The sequence below is a fragment of the Natator depressus genome, chromosome 4, assembly GCF_965152275.1.
Source record: "Natator depressus isolate rNatDep1 chromosome 4, rNatDep2.hap1, whole genome shotgun sequence".
NCBI classification, from domain to species: Eukaryota; Metazoa; Chordata; order Testudines; family Cheloniidae; genus Natator; species Natator depressus.
This window is the reverse complement of record NC_134237.1, coordinates 91,742,525-91,762,620: the sequence shown is the minus strand read 5'-3', so window position 1 is coordinate 91,762,620 and position 20,096 is coordinate 91,742,525. Positions and strand designations below refer to the sequence as shown.

The 20,096-nt window shown below is 38.6% G+C and overlaps 1 protein-coding gene across 1 annotated transcript in view; it reads right to left on the bottom strand.

Annotated features, from left to right (window-relative positions):
• The window catches only part of NFXL1 (nuclear transcription factor, X-box binding like 1), an 88,060-nt gene that overhangs the window by 9,265 nt on the left and 58,699 nt on the right, over window positions 1-20,096 (bottom strand). Inside the window, exons 17-20 of the mRNA XM_074951453.1 lie at window positions 13,942-14,108; window positions 11,701-11,770; window positions 5,372-5,476; window positions 3,543-3,629 (exon numbers count right to left, since the gene is read on the bottom strand). Of these exons, the coding sequence (XP_074807554.1) occupies window positions 3,543-3,629; window positions 5,372-5,476; window positions 11,701-11,770; window positions 13,942-14,108 (429 nt within the window). The remainder of the gene's footprint in view (window positions 1-3,542; window positions 3,630-5,371; window positions 5,477-11,700; window positions 11,771-13,941; window positions 14,109-20,096) is intronic.

The following is a 20,096-nucleotide window of genomic DNA, read 5'->3' as shown; positions in this document are numbered from 1 at the left end:
AAAGGCTGGTGGCAAAAGAACAACAGAGTTGTTAAAATATGATGCTCAGCTTTCCAAATGACAAAGATCAGGAGAGAGATTGCCTTGACTACAAAGTCAATTGGCAGGGCTCTCTGATCACCTGGGGATGCTGGCAGCAGGGTCACCTGACATAGGGAGCCAAAAGTTATAAAAATGGGGGGGGGGGGGGAGATCGGAGTTTTCTGGGCCCTTTGGCCATTTTGTCTCCAGCTAAAGAGGAGAGAGAAGCATCCCAGCATGTAGGTACCTGCAGGAGGTAGGGGCCCTGCCCAGTTCCCCCCACTCTCATGGGAAGGGTAAGCTATGAGAGGCATTGGGGTTAGGAGGTTTTTCGTCTTCTAAATGATGAAATAAAAGAGAAATGACATTAGACTCTGGTAAAGTAGTAAATACTTTACAACTATCCTGTTTCCCCCTGAGAGAGTTCACTGATAAAGCAGAAGGCTCAAACCTTGAGGTGGGATTCTGTGAGAGGGTGTTTAAGTACAGGGGAGTCCGAATGGTCAGCCACGAATCTAAAGGGGCTAGGCTGCTGAACAGCAGGTTTCAGTCCTCAGGATGGTGAGACAAAGGATCAGAACCCTACAGAGTGTGCCTGTGGACCCCGAGATTGGGACACTGACTGGACTCTGTTCAGGCCGAGAGGCTTAACACACCTGGGGATCCAGTGACCCAGAGGCTTGGACTCCCTTCACAGCAGTCTTGTGGGTGGCCACCAGGGGCACTCAACCAGATCTGACACATGCAACGTTCAGCAGCTCTAAGTTCCTCAAAGATGTACTGAGTTTCCCGTTACACATATACTTCTGGAACACCATTTCTCAGAATACTATAGTGTAAACAGTGAACTAGCAGCAAGTAGGAAAAATAAAACATTAAATATATTATAAAATGAAACTATTCCTTGTACCTGAAATCAGCAAAAAAAAAATCACTCACTAATGCGAAGTCAGGGTTTAGCTTTAGCTCTTGGCAGTGTTTCTTGAAAGCAACGGCATTTCTAGACCTTTAATATTTTTAGCTATTGTATTACTCTGATAAAGTTACATTCAAAATCTGGTTAATAACCTGAAAGCAAGCACCATTTAAGTCCCAACATTAAACTTGAATAGATATTTCAATTATTTATTTGCATTCGGACAGTGACAACGTGCTAAACATTGTCCACATAGACAAGTCCCTGTCCCAAATAGCTCATAATCCAAGAAGAAATGTTGAAGACAAAGTGGAACTCTCAGAAATTTACACTATATAGTACACCATGTACACGCTCATCACTGAAGGCAATTTAATAAGCAGCCCAATAACCTTTGTAGATTTTCATGTACCCTTTTAAACTGTTGAGGCAGGAAGCTTAAAAAGCCACAAAAATGGCTTACAGAATTAAGAGCTGCAACAAAATGCAAAGTGAAATAAAAAAAGACTTTATTGGAAAAATATTTCAACCACATATACTTGTACCCAAAAAGTGTGGCGTGAATAAGTGTACAAATTCCAAGTGTCTGATATTTTACTGCCACCTATTGGTAAGGCATCAGCTCTGAAAGATGAGTTAGCCATCCGTGATATAACACAGCTAACAGTCTGAAAGAGAGCAGCAGACGACTGTGGTTGAATTTGAACCAGGGGGAGAGGATTAACCAAAATGATCAGTGTATGTTCCACTGAGAAAATGAGGTAGAGTCGGTAGAAAAAATGTTCTTAAAAAGAAAAGAAAACAATGTGCATTAAAAGAAATCTCAAACTACTCAGCAGTGCGCATTCATTAGGCACTATTATACTGGCTTGTACAGTTAAAATGTCAGTGATTTCTGGAAACTGATGGTCACCTTGTAACACTGCAAGATGATTTCTTTTGTAAATGTCTGCAGTCTTAATCAAAATGCTGCTCAGTCTTGATATGCTGCTCTGAACTGTAATTATGTGGAGTGTACATAATAGGAGTTAATTCTAGTTTGTCATTATCAAGCCTTCACATGTTCCAGAATATTGCCTAATAATAAGCACTTGTATAACACTTTTCAACTTCAAAGCACAGAACACTCAATTCTGAGGTAGGTACTCAGTTATCCCATGCCCAACATGTCCGTGGCACCGCATGCAGTGAAAGCTGGGAGTGCTTGGCTACTAGTCTTATGCTCTGTGCACTAGACAATTCTTCCCTGCGGATTACAACAAGATTGCAAAAAACAGCAGAGGGCGTACAGCCAATTTATGCTGTCACTTGCTAGTGTTTAATTTTGAGTCTGAAAATCTCAGTTCTTAAACAGAAAAGGTCTAGTCTGGGACTGTTGAAATGACTCGTAAGATAACTGAAGTACTTTTCAGCTAGGCCACGGACATAAGTGGCCAGATTGCTTGTCGTCATCTGATAGATGTTCAGCTGCTACTGAGTTAGTGGTTTCAGTCCAGTCTCTAGTGAATATGTGCCCACATCACTAAAATTACGATCACAAATTGTGGTCTCAGCAAAGGTGCCAAGGACTGAACAAACAAATTCTCCTATTCCTAGTGACTGATTTCTAGAGCAAGGTGGAGGCATATTGATAGCATGAGAATGCTAGTATTACAACTACATGTGAGGACAAAGGATGTTAGTCTCCTTAGAAGTTGCAGTCACGTTGGCAATCTGTATCGAAACATTTTAATTGAAAAGCACCTGTAGCTAACGAGACTTGTTCAAAATCCTTCATTATACAGAGAATGGGCCAAATTCATCCGTCATTTACACTTTCATAAATCCAGAATAATTCCACTGATTTCAGAGTTATTCCAGATTAAGGTCAGAATAAATGAGATCCCAGTTTAACCCAATGTATTTTCTACCAGCTATTGAGAAAGTTCTACGATTTCCCAAACAGCTATTCTAACTAGTTGCAACAGGGTATATAGAAACCATATGACTACCTTGCACTGCTTCTGATGAAGAGGGATAATTTTGGCCATTCAGAGTTTGAGTTAAATTCATTCTCTGACATGACTGGAAATCAGTGGTAACATACCTTGAGCAAGCAATGTTCCTGGGGGACAGTTAAGAGGTGCCCCAGAATCAGAGTTGAATAACTATATAGTTTGAAGATTTCAAGGGCACGTCCCGTTCCCATCCCACAAAAATACAAAACCCTCCCCTAACAACAGTATAAAAACGGGTCCTCCACAAGGTCAACTGTGTACAGACTGAAGCATTTTTCACTCCCCTCAAAGGCTTTGCCATAGTAGGGCACAATTTAGCCCATGAGACAGGCTAAGACACACGAGAAAAAATTACCGGAGTATTATTCTAGCATAACCCAAAAGTTCACTAACTCATACTTATGTTAAGTATTAGCATTCTGTCTACAAAAGAACTATTTTTCCACATTTAACCAAAACCAACAGTCTGAAGCAGCAGCTGTTAAACATGTACATTTGATTTGATTACATGATATTTCTTGCTGGTATTGTCTTGGAAAATAAAACTGTATTCATTTCTTTTTTTCTGAAGCAGTGAGAATATATTATAACCACAAGAGACACATTACCTCAGATGCTTTCCGTTTCATTTCCTTACACAATGTGTCACATTCTAGTGAAACCTGGCCTTCTCGTACCTTGCTGCACTGTAATTCCTGTAGGTATGAAAAAACTTCAAATTTAAAAACCACTTCTCTACATAAAGTATACAGTTTATTATCAACATAAAAGATATGACAGATTTCTATTTGATAAAACATGCTCTAAATGTGTTTTATAAAATGGAAAAAAGCTAATTAGAACATTTTCAAGTCTATAATTTTATTTTTGTAATTCAGTGAAGATCAAAGTATCAATACAATTAATACCATGCAAAGTGATTTTTTTAATTAGTTATGTTTATATTCCACTATTTTCATTGTCCCCTCCACCCCGCACAGCCTCAGAGGTGGGTGGAGGCCTTTGTCTGGGCCAGCAAGGAAAAGAAAATCCTTGGCCCTTTTAAAGAATTACATCCTTAAGTGTAATGCAACTAGCACCTTGAACATTCAGGTATAGACTGGGGTGTGAAAGCATTTACTCCACTCCATTTGAGAGCAGAGCGAAAGCTCTCTCAATCTGACATTACAATCTTGGGTGTCATGGGTACACCTTGGGCTGGCATCAGACACTTATTGGGTTGTTTATTGAGCAGCAGACTTTGCAACAGGGTATCAGACTACCAGAAACCATAGCAGGTTCTAGCTAGGCTATTGGAGGGGTGAAATCTACCAGGGCTAATAAAGAGACAGAAGGGCAGATTCAGATGGGGACTTTGGTGTTTAGGGGTTTGCAATGGGTTAGGAGAGAGATCTGCCAACCTGAATCGCAGAGTGTCAAAGAAACCAATTAAGGGCTGATAAGGTAAGTCATTATACTAGGACTGTTGGGAGGCTGGGATTTGGCCAACCAAAGCAGTATAAACTTGCTATGCATGGAGGCTGCTGGTGCCAGGATGCTCTTCCCTCACCAGGAAAGAAATTACCTCAGAAAAGGAAGTTCAGTGATGTCAAAGAAGCTGTATTTCTGAGGTTCTCCTATTGAACTGGGATCCCATTTGTTCATGACTGGAGTGGCTGGAGTAGGGGCCAAATGGGGTATCTCTATCAATGGTGGCATCCAAATACAGAAAGGGGCATGGAGACCCATCAGGGAGGATATTCAGTGCATTGTATGTATTAAACTCTTCCTATTTATTCTTTCCCTCACAGGAGTTGGTGACGGGATGTTTGGGCACAACACTGCATTTGACTCATAGGTAGGTGGCCGGTTCATGCTGGAAGTTCACTGCTGCGCCTCAGTGGTGAGGCAACTCTGTGTTGGTCTGGGTGAAGGGGCATGCTCTGGTGCCAGCAGATGCCCTTTTATGTCTGTTGGCTAGGGAAAGGCCACATGAATGGATCAGTCTATTACAACCTAATGATGATGCCACCATATTTGCATTCAGATTTACACAGAAACTTAGCTGTGTCAATGGATTTTTTATGTAATTAAATATGCACTTCCCTGATCTCTGGTCAGAAAAATGTACTTTGTTTCTTTTATCTGAAATAGTTTTGAGTGAGACTTATATACTAGTCTCCCAGTGGAGTTATAAAAATCTAAGTGTATTTGAAACAATTCATTGCAATATTACAATATTTGTAGGTTACAGAACAATTTTACATCTTCAATTAATACTTTGATACTAAGGGTAGGCTCCTCAGCTGACATAAGCGTTTTAGCTCCATTAAAATAATTGGATCTACTGTATACCAACTATTTACTCCAGTGCTGATCGTGCCCTGTGGATGCAGAGATAAAGCAAAAAAGGAAGTTTACAACTACAATTCTCTCAAAATTACAACATGGAATTTACCTTTTTCATTCTCTTGCATGGACATCTGAGTTTAACCTTCTGGTTGCAATTTTGAGGACAATCACCCGAATGGCAAATCTCTTTACATCGATGACCACAGGGCAACTGAGAAACAAAGAGACCGGTTCTCTGCAACTGGACTATAAAATGTTTCTATTTCAAACACAGCATTTAAACAGAAGTAAAGTCACGAAAGCGCAATTAATGTATCCGTTTCCCACGCATGTAGTAACTAACTACATGAAGCTGGGAATGGACAACAGAGGATGGATCACTTGATTACTTGCTCTGTTCATTCCCTCTGGGGCATGTGGCATTGGCCACTGTCGGAAGACAGGATATTGGGCTAGATGGACATGTGGTCTGACCCAGCATAGCCCATTCTTAGGTTCTTAGCTTGTTCATTAATATTTGCTTTTTATTTATTCACAGCATTTTTAGTTCCTATTACTAGAAACTATGCAACATGCAAAGTATGATTTTTCTTTATGAACTTCATTTTCACAGTTTGATTGAAAACAAGATCCAGTTATTTTAAATACAAATTTTCAGTAAGTACAATATCCCCTTTAAAATGACACACAACAACAACAACATACAAGTCCAGCCATGTGTATTTTGGAGGGAATAAGGTCTGGAAGAAGGGGAAAAGGAGGGAAAGAAAAAAATTAGAAGCTGTTGTTCTGCATTCCATATCTTCAAGTTATATTTCAAATGGGCGAGAACAAAAACAGAAGGAAATGGAAGTTTCTACTATGATGTATTTTGAACCATAAACTGTACAATAAGGATACACTACATCAAAGGTTTTTTTAGCCTCCTTTCAAATTCAGAAAATCTTAAGTGTGAGGCTTTGAAGGACTATCCCATTTCTTGTCTTTGGGATATGGGGACTACAAACTTTTTTCCTATTATAAGTAGAAATCCTTTAAATAAGACTACAAAACACACAATTCAACTGCTTTTTAAAAAAAGATATTTTTATTATCCTATATGACAGACTTTTTTAATGTTAACTATGCCTGTTCTTGTAAGTGCTCATTGAAGATTTCACTAACTTCTTACAACAGTATGGTGATTATAATTAATTTAGGGATGCACCAAACACTGTATTAGATATAAAATGCTAGAGGACAGAGACATTTAAGGTAAAGAACTTAGCTTCACATAACCCTTTACATATATATGAAAATACTTTTTTCACCCCTCAACTGCTAAACATGCTTTCAATAACTTAAGCTGCTACCTAAAAGGTAGCACATTTGATTAAATGAACTTTAATTCCCAAAACTGTTCAAAAATTTTATCTGGAGATACTCATAGTTTAAAGTAAACTTTCAGTTGTAGTCAAGTGATTACTACACTCTGGAAAATGTCAAAGGGAGCCACAATTATTTTAATATTTAGGATGTGTGTTTTTCACATTTACTGGTAACTAAGTTTATAACATATTACATGAATAAATCCAGAAGAATTTAACATTACGTACTATTATAAAATAACCCAATGAAGTGCATATATATAAGTTAGTAAATTCAGATTCACAGACTTAAAAGAAGTATTGATTAACTGATTTAGCCAAGAGTCTATAGATACAGAGCACATGCTTCAATCACAGAACTTGCATGATCTTTAGATAGAAAGTTTGTGCACATACCTGTTCCTACTATGTCTCAGACAAAATTTCTTTGTGTAAGTAGGTAGCCCTAGCAATGTCCATCACTATACTATTAATGTACCTATCTTTTTGAACGGAGTACAGTTGACATTATGCAACAGTGTTTGACTGTTTTCCTGCTGGTGAGCATAAAATGTGTCTTTTACAGGTTCTGACAAAGTTTCCTTGCACTGCTCAGCAGTGCAAGAGTCTCAAGGAAGAGCAGAAGGAACTGTGTTTGCCTCCAAGACAGAGAAATAAAATGTCAAAATATATCTAACAAACACTGCATGGCACAGCAATATTTGTAGCCCAATATTGCAGTTCTTACTCACGTAAATAGTTCTGAAGTGAGTGAGATTACACACAAGTGCTACAGGACCAAGCTCCAAGGCCTACAATGTTTTTTCTTAAAGTCTCCCACTGTTGCACTGCTAGTGTAGACCACCTGCTGGCATTTTAATTAACATGAGCAGAGTTAGATAACAGTGGTAAAAAACCCTGTGCCTTCAATTTAAATTAGATCCCACTGTTGCTGCCGCCAAATTACATCACCACTAGTGCAACTGTGGGAGAATTTTTTTTAAAAAAAAAAGCTTAGTGTATATACTCAGATTAATCAAGAACGCAATGTCTACATTCCATTAGCTCCCTTTTACACTATGCAAATCACACTCTCAGTAGTCCATAGCAACTAGACCAAATGCTGCACCTATCTGACTAGGTAGCTGATAGATGCCAAACATTTTAAAAAGAAAATCCTTTATGAAAAACACCAAAACCAAATAAACCAAAAGCTACAAGTATGAAAACACAAAATTCCAAAAACTTCTTTCATCTGGGCGCCCAGTTCAAATCCTGTTCTCTGCTTCATAAGGAGTGGAAGAAGGGTTACTGCAGTTTGCTGCCTCATCAGAGAGTGAGGCCACACCACCAGGGTGCCCGCCCATGGATTAGCATACAGATCTAGATACTGGGAATTGAGGTGATCATTTTGGTTGGCTGATTCTAAAATTTTTCCTCAAGTGCATGATCTAACTATACTATGCATAGGTCAAGGTGGACAGTGGGAGGAAGCAGCTGGTTGTTTCCCACAGGGTCAGAGCACCTGAACTGTCAGAGCTGGATGAAGGGATTTTTAAAAAAAACAAACAAAAAGGGATAGAATTTATTTATCTTATATTATACTAAAAAATAAATAAGATAAAGAAACTAGAGATAGAAAAGAACTAGTCCATCATGTGCATATCCCTGTCAGGGTCCTGTGTGTGTGAAAATCAGTAGTAATCTGACTGAAACAGTTACCATTTTTGGGTGTTCACTGGTTTCCATAGTTCTAGTGAACAGATGTCTGTCTCTTAAACAAAACCACCACTCCTGAATGGCACTCTTTTTTGGCAGCCTCAGAGGCAAAGTACAAATGGAAACAAAAATATTCTTCCTTTCAACCCGAGTTGTGGGCCCTCAAGTTTAAACGTTAAAAGACCTATTATGTGGGGCTATGTGGGAAAGCTTATATTCCTCCTGCCATTCCTTGTTCTGTGTGGCCTTTATCCGCGGGAAATTTCACAAGTACTGCATTTACTTTTAAAAAAATTTACAGCAAGCTGCCTAAACTGTCAATATTTTATGTTACGGCACCAGTAATTAAACTATAGAAGGAGAAATTTTATAGCTGTACATCAGCAGGTAAAAGTTAGAGCTACTACAGGTTTTCAAGTATGAGTTTTACCTTTACAGTGCTGGAACGCTAAACTATGCCAAATCACAGGTCACGTATTACTGTTAAATCGAAAACCAATCTCCTTCGTAATAGTAAATTCTGATTACAGAGAACACAAAAGAGTACAATGAGTAATATGTTTAAGCAAAGATTGATATGGACATACAGACTTGGAAAAGTTTCTAAATTGTGAACACTTCCCTTTTAGAATTGTCCTAAACATTTACAAAATGTGTTCTGCATAAGAATTTGAGTAGTCATTACTGATCTATAATTTCCTTCCTCAGGATATTTGGTTTTATTGCCAAATAAAAAAAGCACTTTAAAAATGTTTTAACTTTACTAGCATCTCTGGCAAATCAAAGCCTTTGCTATTCCCTAAAGCAGAAAGGACATCTGAAATAAGAGAGTACCATTTGTATCAGACTATGGAAGTCCTCTGAGTAGTTTGTATAACCATAGCCAAAACACAACTATGAAACTTGGCAAAACTTTTACAGTTACTGCTATATCTTTTAAGCCACCAGTCTACGTAATTAAGGGTCTTTCACAATTCCCAACAGTAATATCAGACTTACAATTCAAATATTGCATGATTCTGTCTATTACAAATTGCATCAATTCTCAAGTAAAAAAACAGTAGTGCCTAAAGGCTATGACTTAAGAAATAAAACAGTTATTACATTTTAGAGAAGTAAATTTTTATTACTCTGGACTTCAGTGGAGGTTTCGTTACAAAGCAATGTGCAATGTGCAACAAGCAGCAACAAGGTCACTAGGCTTTTCCATACTAACATGGGGCCAGTCACCGGCACTTATATGAGGATTTGCTCTCACAATAAAAAGGAAAATTACATTTGGATAAAAGAAAACAATCAATTTAACATGGCATTGATTAGCTTTTTTTGACTTTGTCACAACAGTATGTGAACTCATGGTGCAATGGTTTTAATTACATATTATGGAAGCATTGTTTGCAGCACCATTGTTAAGGCTGAAGTGAGTTTCATACCTGAAACTCTCACACTATCCTTCAAAGAATCTTTCCATTTACCATTGGCCTTTTTTGTAAGCCTAAACCATTCAGCTCCCACTATCCATATCACCATTCTGACCTGTGGCTTGTCTATTAAAATTTCTGGTTTCTGAAAGATTTCTCTGCCATATTCAGTAGCTGACTGATTTGCATTATATTGTCAGTCTCTGATTTTCAAATTTACCTAAAATTCCTCTAATGGTTTTTGTGCCTGTCCAGGTCCTACTTCCATATATTAGAATATTTTCAACGTGGTTCTTTAAAAAAAAACAAAACAAAAAAACCCCACAAACTTGACAGACCTACTTTCAAAGCCTCCCACAGTGTGCAGTCCTATCTATATCCCCTAATCTTTGAACAAGTCTCTTAACCCTTGCCAGAAGGGGGCCACAATTAGCTTGGTCTTTTCAGACTGCAAAAGGTAAATATGTTCTGAGCCTGTTCCTTCATATTTTGCACCTGTTTTACATATTCATATTTCCTTTAAGGTAGCAAGAGCTGCAGAAAGATTTTCTAGAAAATGGTAAGATATGACAGAGTGACAGGAATAAAAACAGACTAAGTTTTATTCAACTCCCATTTAAGTCAATGGCAGTCTTAATTAACTTTGCAGATTTGTGGCCTTCTCCAGTTCCAGTGAAGTAGATTGGAATAATCCAAGAAAGTTCTTAAAACAAAAAGAACAATTTTAAACTGAATCCTAAAATATGTGGGGCACCCACTAGAATTTTTAAGGTTGCAAGTTATGTGGTCTTGCTTTTTTTGTGGGTTTTGCTTCTGTGTGTGCGTGTGTGAAGCTGGGTCATTGAAGTCAGAGAAGTGAGTTACAATAGTCAAGATGAGATATAGAGGAGGTTTCAGAAGAGGTGGAGTTGAGGCACTGGATTATTCAGTAAATGTTGCAGAGAGACAGGTACATTAGTAGACACGAGGAGGAAATTTCAGAGCAAAGGACTCCAAGATTACAGAGAGTCAAATGAAAGAACTGAGTTAAGGAGGTAGATGGAGGGGATAAAATTGTGTTTGAGAATGCTCCTCTTGCCCCCAAGAAAGCACTTTCAGATACCTAGCTGAAGGAAATTGTGATAAATCTACTTATTTACTTGCTCAAGATAAGGAGAGACTGAACAGGTAAGAGTCATTAAAAGGCACAAACATGGGCTGAAAGCAGCAGAGGGAAGGAAGTAAGAGGAAAAATAATTTTGAGCCTGGAAGGCTGGTTATGTGTTTCTTGTGAGCCTGGAAATACTGGATGGGAGGATCAGAGCTGTGAAGAGGTTAGGCAGGAAGAGAGGGATTCTCAGTCTGGGGTTTATATATAGATGTATCGCGTTTCTCAGTAGGCTCACTTGAGGGGAGCTGGGGGAATTTGGAGTCTGAGCTGGCAGGGTTGTGTGAAAGGAAATGGAGTTAACTGATGAATGAAGGTTTAAGTGAACTGGTGGGTGTATGTAGGAGATAAAGGGAATTTGTGGGGCAGAGGTAGATTGGAGAGGGACAGCCTGAGGCTAGGAGAAAACAGTGAAGGGTCGGTAGAAGGATAAATATTGTCCTCCTGTCCCACCCCACTACCCTTTAATGTAAAAATGCGTCCCAGTTTTTCACTCTCAAGTGGGGAAAAGATTGCCCCTTCTTCATACCCAACCTCCTCCTCCTATCTCCCAAGAGGACGGCTTTTCTGTAATCTCCCTGACTGCAGTATCCCTATTTCCCTTCTTGAAAATCCTACCTGCATTTGGGAAGGGAAGGAAGAAATTGCTATTTGTAGCCCCTCCAGTTAATTTGGCACTAGCCAAAGAACAAGGATATGATAACCCAGAGAGGTGGTGGACAGAAAACAGAAAAGAATAAATTGCTTCCTGGGAATGCCAAAGAAGAATCAAAGTAAGCATTAATTTACCAATACAGCTTACCTCTTTTGGACACTGATTTTTGCAGGAACTGAGAAGATCCTTTTCTTTTAAGTCAGCACAAGTTATTTTTCTATTAAAAAAGAGAAAATGTTTAACAAGGCCAAATTAAAACTAATTCAATCAAGTATAGTTAACACATTTAACTATATATTTTTGCGCGGCAAAGAGATAGTTTCAGCTGCCTGCATGTTGTACAAAGAGAAACTGTCTCAAATAAAAATTCTTTAAGATCAATTGACTTTCTGGACAACTCAGATCACCACCATTATGCTGGCAATTTAATAACGCAATCAGCTTCTTCACTGTCAAAGCTTAAAGCAATTGTTGACGCAGCTGACTGAGAACATTTAAATTTAAAGTGCGAAGTGTTAACAAAAACAGGGAATTGTTCAAAGATATCCTGCTGGATACCCAAAACACCCAATTCAGCAGAGGTGGAAAAAAAGCCGTACTGGTTAAAAGGATATGTGGAAACAACGACACACACATGAAGCTAAAGCAATCAATGAAACATCAATGGCCAAGAAAGTTAAAGGCATTTTAAAAAACATATTAAGAACCAGAAAAGCCCTGGTCCGGTCTACGTCTATCACTAGATATAGACAGTGGAATAATAAATGTTGATGTAGAAAAGAGAAATGTTTATCGATATTTTTGCTCTATACTTGGAATGAAGCAGGATGTTGTGGATGGAACAGAAAGTTTACCATCTGTAACAAAGAATGTGAGGTAGCATGTGTTAAAATTAAACATTTTCAAATCAACAGGCCCAGATAACTTACATCCAAGAGTTTTAAAGGAACTAATGGAGAAGCTCTCTGACAGGACACCTCTCCTGCTGGTAATAGCTTATATAAAGTGACCATTCTCCTTACTATTACCAGCAGGAGAGTGGGTTTGTGTGTGTGTGTGTGTGGGGGGGGGTGTGTGAGAAAACCTGTATTTGTGCTGGAAATGGCCCAACTTGATTATCATACACATTGTAAGGAGAGTGATCACTTTAGATAAGCTATTACCAGCAGGAGAGTGAGGTGGGAGGAGGTATTTTTTCATGCTTTGTGTGTATATAAAAAGATCTTCTACACTTTCCACAGTATGCATCCGATGAAGTGAGCTGTAGCTCACGAAAGCTTATGCTCAAATAAATTGGTTAGTCTCTAAGGTGCCACAAGTACTCCTTATCTAGGAACAAAGAATACAAGGCCATACTAACAGGACAGGGGATGCTATCCTGGGAAACAGTAACTGAACAAAACCTGGGAGACTATGGTAGATAATCAGCTGAACCCAAGTGTAATTCCAGGGCAATGCTGTCACCTAAAGGCTTATGCAATCCTTGGATGTATAACAGGGGAATATCGAGTAAGAGTAGAGAGGACATATTTGAGTGCTACTCAAATTGTAGACACAAAAACTAGACAGTAAGCAACGAGAGTGTTGATAAATAGGAGATGGTTCATGGAAGAGCCGCAAGAATGATTAAAGGATTGAAAAACATGCTTTATAGTGATAGTCTCCAGAAGCTCAATCTATTTAGTTTAGCAAAGAGAAGGTTATGGCGTGACTTGATCACAGCCTATAAGTACCTATCATGGGGAACAAAAATTTGATAAAGAGATCTTCAATCTAGGAGTGAAACACATAACAAGATCCCGTAACTGGAAGTTGGAGAGACATATTTGGACTAGGACTAAAGGCACACATTTTTAAGAATGAGGATAATTAACAATTTGAACAATCCACCACAGATATCCTGGCTTCTCCACAACTGGCAATTTTAAAAATCAATGCTGGACGTTTTTCTAAAATATAAGCTCTAGTTTAAACGGTAATTCGAGAAAGTTCTATAACCTGTATTATGACTATAATCTATGAATTACAGAGTTTTAATTGAAAAGATCTTTACAGAACCTAGTAAGTCTGTGTACTACATTCATTCTAAAACTACCCAGGAGAATAAAGTCCATTTCTGACATATGTTACCAAAAATTCAACTACATCCACAAACCAGTTATGCTCTTAACATTGTTGTAGAGTCTTAGTATTTTAACTGGCAATAGTGAAACAGATCTGAATGGACAGAAAAACAGATGGAGTTTTTTTTAGTGCTGCTTTTTCTGAGCCACCACCAATTGTGTAATCTTCAAATAAAAAATTAAAAGACCTGACCAAGAGACATTTTAAATGCTTCCTTCCAAGTAGTCATATTTCTGAATTCAAACTTCCCCTTTATCTACTTACATGCATTCAATATACAGGTTTGTGAGTTTGCAGTGACACTTTATTTTAAGCATTTGGACACATGGTGGACATTGGTCAGGATGACAGGGCAAAATGCACGAGTGAGGGCAGCCTGGTGGTCGTGGCTTGGTACACGCCTCCTCACAGTGAGAACATTCTGGACTAGCCTAATAAAACAATACAAGAAAAATTATTGAACCAAACAGTTGTTTTGCTAAACATCATTTTAGTGAACTATTACATCTAGGGAAAAATTTATGTAAAGAGGGAGCTTTGTTCTTCAATGAGATGTCTATCAAACTAAATACTAAAATATGTTTTTAATAGAATGGAAGGAATGCCTGCAATAGGTAGTCAAAGAGAGAGGCTCCTACTTTCCCTCCCAGACATAAAGAGGGCCACTTAAGGTTAATAATACTTTGAAAAACCTGCCACTCAGCACTACTATATTAAGTTTGCATCGTTAAAAGTAGTTAGTCAGGAAATGCTAAAGTTAAGACAGCATATACAAAACTTTAACTCTGCACCCCTAGTGTATATTCATCATGATGCGGTAATCTTGTAACATACTACTTCTGAAATACATTCTTTTTTCTACAACAGCTTTAAAATACACTTGTACTAATGTAAGTTTCATTATGGTCCAAAAACTACTGATTTAGTACCACGTTTTGAGGGCTGCTGAATACTGCCTCAACTATGTACAAGTTACAAAGTCTACAAGAGCCCTAGTCAACAGGGCAGATCACAGAGTTCGCGTTCCTTAGATGCTCATTTAGCCCTTGATTGTGCTATCAGATCCACACGGATGAGCAGATCTGACTGCACAGATGGGGCCTTAATGAGCACAGCAAAATATTTCTACACATAATCACACTCCAGTTCATAAGTTAGCCAAATTAAAGAATTTCCTAAAGAATTAGGTTGTGCATTGCTCCTCCAGGAGGACTATCTCCAAGCCACATTTCAACTCCATGATATTTTGACTGCAGGGCTGTTCAAAATAAGGTCATAAGATTTTTTTTTTTCATTCATTCATTCAAGGAAAACGCCATTTCTCTCCAATCCCTCTCATTCTGCTCACACACGGCTGAGCTGTTTTCACTAACATTTAAAAGAAGTAGGCACCTCTGGGTAGTGACTAAGCATGGAAAGTGTCACCCCAAGAAGTGCACCTTCCAGTTACTCTTAACTTTCTGAAAGCAGGTTGTAAGGTTGCATAACAGCCTTCTTTAATAATAGCAGGTTAACAAATAGAACAGATATTAGTACAGTGCTTTTCACCTGCAAAGTACTGAACAAACTAACTTGATGCAGGAAGGAGTCGTTGCTCAGAGATCAGAAAAATAAAACTAACCAGGCTTTTATAATAAGCCTGTAGTTTTGTATCTGCCAAACAGCAGAGGAAAAGTCCTAGAAGTAAGGGGTTAAAAACTTTATTTAAAAAAGTATTCAAAGTAAACTTTACGATTTACTGATATTCTGCACTTTTTGCATTTCTCCCCCCTCAAACAGCAGTTTAAACAGCATTGGGAGGGAAACCTACTATATAGCAGGCTGAAAAATTAGTACATCAGGATTATTGTATGATTAAAGTATGCATTTCAGAAAAAGGACAAAGACTCAATTCCACACGACATGGAGAATAATCTTTAAAAGGTTAAATTTTTTTTGTCTGTATTGTAGTGAGGTTTAAATTTATTCCAATAGGGTTATTTACTTAGCAAATTCTAATCTACGTTAGCACAGAGTCAAGGAAACAAGCACTATTTCCTTCAGTGGTTAATATAAATCTCATTACTGAACAGATAGAGATGGGCACAAAGCAACAGACAGTTTTACTTTCATTCATACACTAAATGTGCCATTTTTTTTTTAAACTTTAAAACATTTACTTTAGAACATTTGTGGAATATAACAAACAGTTAATTAATATTTAACCTTCAGAATTTTATAATACCCTTTTTATCAGTCATATGCTAACATTTACTTCTGTTGTTCTCTGAAGCCAATATCTTGCAGTTAGGCTTATTCAGATGGCCATCAACATGCCATCCAGAGAGCACTTCAAACCATATAATTTCCTAGCTGCCTTCCCTATCCAGTGGCAAGTAGATCTCGGAGGGGCCTATGTCTCACCAGCAGAGCTCAAAATTGAGTAATGGTGAGTAATAAGGTGCTTTTTCTCACCATCAGCTCAATTTTGAGCTCAGCTAGTGAGACATAAACCTGATCTATACACACAATATCAACTAAAGGGTGTTATTATAGACCAATTTAGTCACACTAGTGCAAACCACTACTCTTACAATCAGTTTAAACCTGGCATATGTTGGGGTTTACCTTGTGTTGGTGAATTTGCAGTTGTAAGCTAAACATCTACATAACCAGTTTTATACAGATTGGGGAGTGTCCAAATAGGGGTTTACACAGTTTTAACCTAGTTTTTTTTTTTTTTTTTAAAAACAGTTTTTAGTTAAATCAGTGTAACTTATGAGCACAGACAAGGCCCTATACAGATTGTTTCTTTCCAAACAGAAACATACAATTTCAGGTAAGTAATTTGTCCTCATTCCAAGAGGCAAGTACTGCTGAAGTGTTCCACTTGTGAAGATTAAAATTTTACAGCGAGCCACGAAATGCATATAGTTAAGCTAGACTCAGAACAGAGAGTAATTGAAGGAATAGAGTAATAACCTTTATGATAATTTCTTTGATGAGACATAAAACGAAAAAAGACGACAATTTATTTAAAACTTACGGGTATCCCACAACACTAAGATTCCATTACCTCTATTGGCTCCGTTTTATACTTACAACAAATTCTGCATATCCTCATCATTATTGCCTTTTGAAACTCCGCCCCTCCCTTTTTTCCATTTTAAATGAGTTCTGCCCCTTCCACTCCAACAATGCTATGCAAGATCACCAGTTTGCTTATGTCCCCAAAAAGCATATTCACACTTCTTCCATGCTGCTTCTTAAATGTGGAATGATCTTCTTGAGTTAGCCCATAAACTCCTCCTCAAAACACACTTCTACCATGCTGCTGACAGGAAAATGCAAATTCATAATGGCTAAGCAGACAGCCAGCAGGGATCACTGATATTGATTTTGTTTATACTTTATGATTTAAAAAAAAAACAAGCAATTCATCATCATCTAATTGTGCACAGCTAGCCAAGGCAACCATGTATTTTAGGGAATGGAACGAAGACATAATGATTGTTACATCAGCTTGTTGCATCTTGTCTTAAATTAAGTAGTAAGAACCAACACCTATCCTAAAGGGCTAGTAATGTGTTAGTACATTGCCTAGCATATCAGTGCCCCCAATCCAGAATGAGACTTTTGGATGCTGCCATAACAAATAAAAGCCAGAATTGTGTAACATGGAATTAAATAACAGGACAGTCCATCTATAGGAGGCAGCATGAAAGAAACTTGTCAGAGAATCGGGAAAATCTACACTAAAACCTCAAATCGCTGACTTGGTGGTGATAAAAATTTAGATGAAAAAGGTTCCATGCAGTTGGCCTTATAGCTCTCATGGAACGAGGTGACAAGTTCGTTAGCATCACTGACACGTTCTAACTACCTCTTGTTCTGTGGTGGCACTGCTTCAAGAATCAACTGACAAACAAGTAATGTACTACTGGCTAGCATCAAATTTAGCCAAGGAAGATGATGGGTTTTTATAAGTCTGCCTCAGAGAAAACCCAGGGTGCATTTTTATGTCCAATTTACAGAGCATGAAGAAACCTACACTGGTAGGTGGGTTCAGTGGTTGTTAGGATCAAGTTTTACAGTGAGTCCTCCTACCTCCTTATCCTGTTGGGAGTATAAGATACAACTTTCAGAATTAAAGTTATATTTTGTACCCCAACTGAACGCTGCTCAACTGTCCAAATTTCTAGCATGCCCATGTAAATCCAAGATCTCTGGACTAATCATTGGACGTGAAACCCTTCTTGGTGAGCTGCTCAACTGAGGTTAAGCATACTGGAATTAACAGAACCTGTATCTGAAGAGCTTGTAAAGTTGTCTTTTCATACCCATGAATGGCTCAAAAGAACTGCTGAAACAGTCAGCCCCAAAACTTGTGCCTTTGTTCTAACTAGAATTTTACTCTGCCCAGGTCAATAATCCTCTATTTGGAAGGCCCTAATAATTGGAACTTGTTAGTGTCCAAAATCATCTTGGTTGTAACATACTTTGCGAGGAAGGAACAGATCATCTAACAGACCGAAATGTTCAATGAGAAAATTTCATGAGTGGTTCCCAAATCAAGAAGGAAATGTGATCCTTTGTGAACTGAGACAATCAAGATGAACCTTTGCTACATCTCAGCAAAAGATTTACACTCTTCTCCATGCAGTATGAGGGTTCAAACACTTTTTCTTCCTCCAATTTTTGCGGGCGCACCAACCTTGTGACCCAGGGACCTCTAGTGCCAAATGGCAGAGGGCACAGGGAGTGCTTAGTTTTAAAGGGATCCCCTGCATTGGATATATGCATAATACTTCACTATGGGTGGCATCTACCAAGAGCCCACTGGCATCATAATCATTGCAAAATGTATGAACAGATAATGTCTAAGGAATTATGTATCTGTACTGAAAATTATGTTCCTAAGGTATATGAGTTAAGGCAGGTCACCAGAAGGTGATAAACATGCTCCTTTCAGGTAGGAGGGAGGAGATTCTCATCTCTCCTCTGTCTGGTCACACATGTATTGTACACTTCACAACAGAGGCCTATCTGCAGTCTGAGCCAAATGCCAATCAAGAGATTGTGAAGTCGACAAGAAAGAGGCAAACAGGAAAAAGCAATTAGCAGCGGGACTTCCTGTTTACGAGTAACAGCAATGTTTTAGGGGAGTATTGCTGGGGGTACTGGGAGACACCCTAGAGCTTTTCCACTGAGGGAAGCAGACAGCATGACTTGCCATATGAATGAAAGATTACAGCCAACCTGGCTGTAAAATGCTGGAAGGACTTTGGGGGTAAGCATTAGTTACATAAGTCTAGGTTTTAGAATGCATGTTATGATTTTATTTTATATGCAACCATTTATTTCCAATATTTCTACCTGCCACCATTTGGATCTCTTTCCTTTGTTAAATGAACTTTTTAAACTTATACTTTAAACTTATTTAAGTGCTACAAGATAAGCAGAGCGATGAGCTCAGTGGTAACTGGCAAGCTGGGGAGTACTGCTTCTTTGGGAGCAGTGAATCTGTAACTACTGTAAGTGTTCAGTGGAACAGGGACTGGACACTCCAACGGGACACTCGGAGGGCTCAGGGGTTGAAGTGTGCCCATCACCTGCCTGCAGAGAAACATTAGAGCCTGCATAGGCTGAGAGGGAAGTGTTTGTGTTGCCTGTGATCAATGGAGTCAAGAGCTGACCCACAACAGACACAAAACAAGGCTTCCTCACGCTAAGACCTGGCGGTAGCAGGGTGCCTCACAAACCTAGGCAGACCCAGGAAGGACCACCAACCCTTAAGTGAAATTAGGACAGACACCGTGACCTTAGCTGCCTTTACTGGCTACAGTAAGTTTTGTTTCCAGTCCTGCTGGATCTGATCAGGCTTTGAGTATGCCACTTCTGATGACTAACCCCCCTTTTTGTCCTATTACTACGGTGGTGTTAGTGGACCACCTTCACCTTGAAAGGGCCCTGGTAATGTGTGTTACCTACTTATGTTTAACAATCTGTTCCACCTAGTATTTAGCTGTGACACTTTGAACACTTTTCCCAGACCTGAAGAACTGCTATGTGTAAGCTTCAAAGTTGGTCTCTCTTACCAACAGAATTTGGTCCAATAAAAGATATTACCTCACCCACCTTGTCAACTCAAAACTAGGGCAGTTCTTCATCCCTGCCCAATCTCTCATTTTTGTTTCATCGTACCTCCAGCAACTACAATCTTCTAGCCCCTGGCTTCACGTACTCAACAAGCAAATAATCTTACAGTGTAGGAATTTTTTTTAAATAGTCTCTAATGGTCTCTTGATGGATCTTAACATGCAGTCTCACTACTTTTTTGTGTGTGGAAATCTCAGCCTTGTGGTTCTGACATACTTCTAGTGACGAGGTAGAATTTCTCTACTGTTAAAGGGTTTGCTGGCCTTCTGTACTGCAAGTTT